This window comes from Psammomys obesus, unplaced genomic scaffold (assembly GCF_907164565.1).
Source record: "Psammomys obesus unplaced genomic scaffold, mPsaObe1.curated_primary_1811, whole genome shotgun sequence".
NCBI lineage: Eukaryota > Metazoa > Chordata > Mammalia > Rodentia > Muridae > Psammomys > Psammomys obesus.
In genome coordinates, this window is record NW_026591086.1 from 7213652 (window position 1) to 7220527 (window position 6876).

Below are 6876 nucleotides of genomic sequence, written 5' to 3' on the forward strand. Positions count from 1 at the left end.
ATACATACATACATACATACATACATACATACATACATACATACATATAAAAGCCCAAAGAAAAGCAAAGTGGGATTAGATGCCTGATGTAGGTCATTGCAAAGCAGACAAAAAGCCTCTTCCAAGAAAATGTGGTCAAGGTGACAAAGACTTGGCCAATAAAAAACAATAAAAAAGCTTGTTAAGCCCCAAACACTTGCCCCTGTGTGGCTTAAGAAACGCAGTCAATAACACACACACACACACACACACACACACACACACACACACACACACTCCAAATGCTCAATGAGCAAGATGACTCAGCAGATAAAGCGCTTGATGTTGAAAGGTTCATCCCCTTAGGGAGAGAACTGACTCCACAAAGCTGTCCCCTGACCTCCATCCACATGGGCCACCCTGCCATGATCACACCCGCATTCCCACACCATACCCACGCACAATAACAAACAATAAAAAAAACAAAAACAAGTCAAAGGCCTCAAGTGCCACTCCATATTAAAAAGCTAAAGTGGCCAGGCGTGCTGGCTCAGTCTTACAATAACTTGACACAAGAGTTATCGGAAGGAAGAGAACATCAGCTGAGAAAATGCCTCCGTAAGATCCAGCCAGCTCTAAGGTATTTTCTTACTTCGTGACTGGTGGGGAAGGGCCCAGTCCATTGTGGATGGTGCCATCCCTAGGCTGTGGTCCTGGGGTCGATAAGAAAGCAGGCTGAGCAAGCCAGCAAACAGCACCCCTCCATGGCCTCTGCATCAGCTCCTGACACCCAGGTTCCTGCCCTGCCTGAGTTCCTCTCCTGAATTCCTTCGACAACGAGCAGTGCTGTGGGAGGAAAAGCCAAATAAACCCTTTCCTCCCCAAGTTTCTCTGGTTGTGTTTAATCACTGTAATAGTAACCCTAACTATGACATTGGGTGTAACGGCCCACACCTTTAATCCTAGCACTCAGGAGGCCGAGTCAGGCTATTCTCTGAGTTTTAGGCCAGCTTGTTTCTACATAGTAAGTCTGGCGCCAAGCAGTGCTATATAGAGACTATCTAAATATAAACTAGCTAACTAAAGTCTATGTAGAAATATAAAAATAAAGGGTTTTTGTTTATTTTTTTTAAATGTCTAGCCCCCTCTGCTACTCACTATTGTTCTGTGTGCTATCCTCCAACCTTTGTGCTCCAATCCAGCCTGTCTTCCATTCCAGGGTAGGGAAATGAATGTGTGTGGGGGTCAAGTTCTATTTTTGCAATGGGATGCGGACAGGCATCAGCGTGCACTCAGTTGTCATGAAAGAAGGGAAGAACTCAAGTTCAAGAGAACCCATTTTTTACCTGATGTCCACCAGTGCAAAAGCGAGTCTCAGTGAAGGGTGGAGAAAGGAAGACAGAGGGAGGGAGAAAGCACTCTTCATGCTGCTCCAGGGAATACAGTAATTTGGGACTTCATGGCCTCTTGATCTGGTCTCACCTGTCCTACACTTTGTTCTAGAGCATGAGGAAGTGGCAGAGGGGCTCTGGCAGCTGCTAGCACTCCCTACCAGTCAAGCGGAAAAACTCACGGGCTGTGTGGTGTCCCCGAAGGCAGTCCAGGCTGTGCCCATGCCTAGGCCATCCCCAACGGACGCTCACGAGGGCCACCTGAGGAGCCATGGTAAGCAGTGTCAGCTATTTGGTGCATGGAGGGCAGAGGGCTCACCCAGGGGGAGTTGGAACAGGGCTTTCCTGACAAGCCACTCAAAGAAGGGCTGTGAAAGGGTCAGCGGAAGTTCCCCACTTCAAATCTTTCCTGTTTCCTTTCTTCCCGGTGCTTACCAAGCTGACTTGCATGGTCTCTGCCTAATCTGGATGGAATTTCCTCCTCCACCCACCTGGCATGCTCCCTACAGTCCTGAGCACTCCTAACCATGGGCTCTTGCTTCCACCCCTCAGGCTACCATAGCACCCCGAGGGCTACCAGAGCATTCCACCCCTCGGGCTACCAGAGCACTAGCCACCATCTAGAGGCTCCAAGGGAAACGCTGCCCAGCCCAGGTTAGGGAGAAGCACGGTTGGACAAGAGCTTGAAGACACCCAGACAACCCTAGATCCTGACTTGGTATCTCTCTATTGGTTGCTGTAATCATAGGGGCACTCGGCAGTCCCACCAGCTCTTTAAATGAAGCATTCACACATACCACAAGCTGTGAAGACTAAAGAAAAAGGTTGGAAACAATGCACATCTTCCCAATAGGAACTTGAAATAACTGCAGGCTATTGCTGCTGGGAGAAAAATTATGGTGCATTCAATTCTATGATGCTCAGACTTTGTGTGGAAATGGAGTCTTGCTAGGCAGCCTCAGGTTGGCCTTAAACTCACTATGAAATTCAGGCTGACCTCAAATTCTCCATCCCCTCCTCCCCCATCTCAGCCTTCATGTGCTAGATAGGATTCAATGCATGCACTATCTGGCCTGGCCAGAAGTGCTTTTTCACAACCTCTCTGGGGAACATGATCCAGACAGAATTTCATCAGTGTTTCTACCTATCCAAGCCATACCTGCTTATAAAAAAATACTGTCACCAATCTGTCTCCCAAATGCTCGGCCCACTGACAGATCAAAACCCACAGTTTGGAAAACACTGGGCATTGAAGTGGCATTAGGAGGTGACAGAATCTTATGAAAAAGCAAGTTCATTACTAGAACAGTATACATCTATAAGTCCTCTTTCTGTACTTAAGACCACGAACCCAAGGAGCTCGGCAGGCTTTGAGTTGCAAAGGACCTGCCCTGGATTCCACAGCTCACACATCCTAGGGGAGCAAATCTGAAAAAAAGCAGGTTGTCTCAACACTCACATTTAAAAATTACAAGGTCAAATTGGAATAAATGAGTGTCTCAAAAAAAAAAAAAAAAAACAAACAAACAAACAACTTTTTTTTTTCTTTTCGAGGTATGATTTACACGCATTTGGTTTCAGTCGTAATAATTACCATGAAAGGACAATAGGTGTGCCATAGAAAGGGGGATGGGTTAAAAGTGAAGGAGTGCCCATTTTCCCCACAACAAAACAAAGGCACACATCAGTGCTTGAGGCAGAGAGCAAGTGGGCTGAAGGGCTGTGAGCCCAACTCAGGTCTCGAGACTCAATTACTCACTCTTCATCATCCAAAATATTTTAAGAGAAATGCAGCTGTGGTCTTCCCATTCGAAACGTTTCCATGACTGGGACATAATTGTGTCCCTGACACCCCACACAGCTGTGACGCTCTGAGTAGACGCTGGCTCACGGCTGCCTACAGGTCAGATAGCTTGCGCCACTTACTTTCTCTGTGCCCTTTTGCCTTTGCTCAAAACTAGAAAGAAAGAAAAAAAAAATCCTTGCTACCCAAAGAAAGCTGCAGAAGAACACAGAAGGAACTTCACACCCAAGCCTATGAGTCGAGGAACTGCAGAGCCAAGAGCGTCACTGCCGGCAGCCAGGACCAGTCTCAGAACTAGAAGAGCTTGCTGATTGGCAACAAAAACTTCATTTTGCAAGCGAGTCCCAGAAGGTAGACACTTGCCATGACAGTCAAGATAGCTGCACACACACATTCACACATTCTCTCTCACACACGCACAGTATATGCTCACAGCTCACACACTGGCAAACACACGTGCCCTCTCATATACACTAACAGCTCACACATTCTCGCTCCCCCCCCACACACACACACTTACACCCTATGTCTGTCCACCTAGAAATGGAATTTTTTTTTTTTGGAAAAGACCACACACACACATGAAGCGTGAATCAAAGCAGGCAGGGAAAAGTGTGGGAGAACTGAGCACACAGAGCATTACTTACACAGAGGAGACAAACGCCTTGACTGTCAAAACAAATTTAAAAGGCATCAGTAATTGTCTCTAACCTTCAAAGTAAGCTAAAGTGACACTTGGACCAGAATTCATGGCAAAGAGGCACCAGGGCTCACAGGTGGAAGGGTTCCTTTGATGGAACGCCATCTCTAAGTCTATGGCCTGTTCAAATTAATAGCTCCTAGCTTTCCCCTCTCTAACCAATCAATACACATTAGACTGCAGAAAATGCCATTACATTTGATCCGTTCGTTCCTATACTAATACCATCTAGTATGTGTCCTAGCCCTTTCTGAGGTGATTTAAAAATCTAGGCCAAGTTTCCCCTACTCACTCCTCAAGAGAGGCAGGCAAGGAGCACTGCCCCAGTAGGGCACTGGAGGGACAGAAGTGATGACTCAGGTCTGGCAGTGAGCTGGAAGTCAGGCCTTGCCTTATGCCCAGGATTTGTTCTCACTGGACTCGGCCTGTGCAGCCACTGACTGCCAGCTCTGAGAAAACCCAAATATTCACACCTGCTCGGGTGGAGCCAGCATCAGCCATAAGGTACTGTTCTGTGTGTACAGCCCTGGCTCCCTGCCTTACAAAATAACTGCTGCCCAATGAGGTCCCCAAGTTCCCCCAAAGCACACTGGAGCTGCAGCCCTGAATTCGAGTGACTAAGCGTCAGAGCAAGAGCCTCTGTTCTCTTCCCTTGCGCCTCGGTTTATTCATAAATTAACTCCCAGGGATGCCCCCCACCCTACCCCCACCCCCAGTGAGATGAGTTCCGCTTCTAAAAGTGAAAATGTCAGTACAGGTAGTACTTCCTGCATCTCTCGCAGGGCCGGTCCAGGTCCAGCACAGGCAGCTCTCGGTCTAACAAATCTCACCTGCTTAAGTCGACTTTTGACAGAAGCGCAAGCGAAACTACCCGGGGGAAGTGACCAGGTCAAACTGGAAGCCTATTACACAACCCATAGCCATAGCCGTATAGTACAAGCCTGCAGGTCCACCTTGCAGCAAGCGAAAGACAGCAAATGACCCTGTAGGTCCCACTGCCTCCCAGTAGAACTGGATGGGCTGATCTAGTACACCAAAAGACGGTGCCGCTGGCTCATCCCCAGCCCCTAAACGACCCCAGAGCAGCAGGCGCGAGCCGGGGCCAGAGGGCGCCCGGCCCGGGGAAAAGGGGACGGAGGTGGGGGGTTGGGGGGAAGAGTACATTCTCGGAGCAGCTCGGCGAGCGCTTCCCCGCCGCTAGCTCCCTCGGGAGCCGCGCACGTGCAGCGCCCCAGCAGTCGGACGGCGCAAAGCCACAGCCACCTCCGCGCACAGAGTGCTCAGCACTTGTCCCCCGCGACCGCGGTGGGGGCCAGAAGCACGGGACTCCCTGGTGGGTTCTGGGGTACACTCCCCCCCAGGGCATCGCGGAAGGAGCGTCACGATGCACTCCCCAGAGCCCTGGCTACACGCGCCCAATCCGGGAGAGAGCCCTGGCCTGTCGCCGCGTCCTGGGGAACCGGCAGCGTGGCTTCACGGCGCTGCCCCCGGGCTGGCGCCGCGCGGGATGCAAACGCGCGCGCTGCTGCGGCTGCTCTCCTGCGGTCCTTTCCTCCTCCCCACAGTCCTCCGCGCGCCTCACCTTCACGGAGTCCACTGGGTACATGATGGAGTGCTCCAGAATCCCGGCCATCGCTCCCGCTGTCATGTGGGTGGACACCGAGGCGCTGGTCGGTAGGTTCTCGTAGTCCTCCGACCCGGCGTCCTTGCTGCCGCAGCCGCCATCGCGGCAGTCCCCATCCATCCTCCGGCCCGCAGCCTGGCTCCCCACGCCGCCGCGGCGGAGCTCCATCCGCGGCCCCGCGGGGCGCGGGAGGCGGCAGGAGGTGGACAGGAGGGGGAGGGGGTGAGGGAGGAAAACTTCACTTCTTAAAGTGGGAACCTCCTCCCCCGGGTTGCGGCGGCTGACGCCATGGCGGGCAGGGGTGGAGCCGAGCGGCCCGAAGCACCAATGGCTGGAGAAGAAGAGGCCGACCGTGGCCGTGCTATTGGTGCGCCGGGCAGCGGGCACCCACCTCCCTATGTGACGTTGCTGCCCGCTGCACATTTCCAAGCAACCGGACGGGGGCGAGAGCAGACATTGGGGTGTCCGGGGAAGTTGTACTATCTAGGGGTTGTTGACCATCTACAAGGGGCAGTCAGGTCCCTGGGGAGAGACAGCAGAAGGGATATGAACAGAGAGAGCTGCAAGATCAGCAGCAGGGGCTGTCCCCAGGATCCGTGGTTTTGCAGACACTGGTCAACCAGCTTTAGCATTCCTAAGGCTGGGGATCAGGTAGGTGGGGGAGGGCGGTTACCAAGAATGTCAGTTGGGAAGCAGGATGCTTGGACCTTGGAGTGGTCGTTGGAAAGGGGTGTTCTGGAATCAAGGACACACCTGCCTATCAGAGGGTGCACCTTTTGTGCTCTTAGGACACATTCGAGGGAGTAAACACTCAAGGTCCTCCCTTCTAGTCAGCTTTGCTTTGTTTCTCCTCTGAAAACAACGAAGGACTAAGTGTGTTCTTTATGTTCTCTTGAAGATGCAAGTCCACTCTGTCCTGAATTGACTAAGACAAGAGTAGCAGGAACAGAACCCTTCGCTAAGCAAGCTCCCTGGGTCATTTTCTTTGGGTTTGTAAGGTCACAGCAAGATGGGCTTGATGTCACAGCAGGAGCGCCCAAGTGACTCTGCTACATAGCCTGCCTGTCTCTGAAGACTTCTTTTAAAACCATCCCTTCCGTCTCCTTCAATGAATTGGAGCCCAGGATGTTTTATTTTAACTTAGTATTGCCTTGCTCCGTCTGGCCTACTTGTGGGAGGCTCTGTCCTTACATGCTTTAGGATTTAACCCAGAGCTGAGAGCTGATCTGCAGTACCTGGGCCTCCCTGCCTTATGTAGAGAAGACTTTTGAGCAGCAAGGCCAAGCAATGAGATGCGCAGGGGGCCGGAGAAACCCTGTAGATGCTGTGCCTGCCAAGCTTCAGGTCAACAGTCTCAAGCAGCTCCCAGGGATCTGAG

General features: G+C 51.6%; 1 protein-coding gene across 2 annotated transcripts in view; it reads right to left on the reverse strand.

Annotated features, from left to right (window-relative positions):
- Slc25a37 (solute carrier family 25 member 37) overlaps window positions 1-5776 on the reverse strand; it is a 41594-nt gene extending 35818 nt beyond the window's left edge. Inside the window, exon 1 of one of the 2 annotated variants that reach the window (XM_055609672.1) lies at window positions 5457-5776. In XM_055609672.1, coding sequence (XP_055465647.1) covers window positions 5457-5666 — 210 coding nt within the window. In that variant the 5' untranslated portion in view covers window positions 5667-5776. Of the gene's footprint in view, window positions 1-1552; window positions 1607-5456 lie in introns of those variants that run through there. The other variant, XM_055609673.1, reaches the window with a different exon arrangement.
- Between the last annotated feature and the right edge of the window lie 1100 nt (window positions 5777-6876).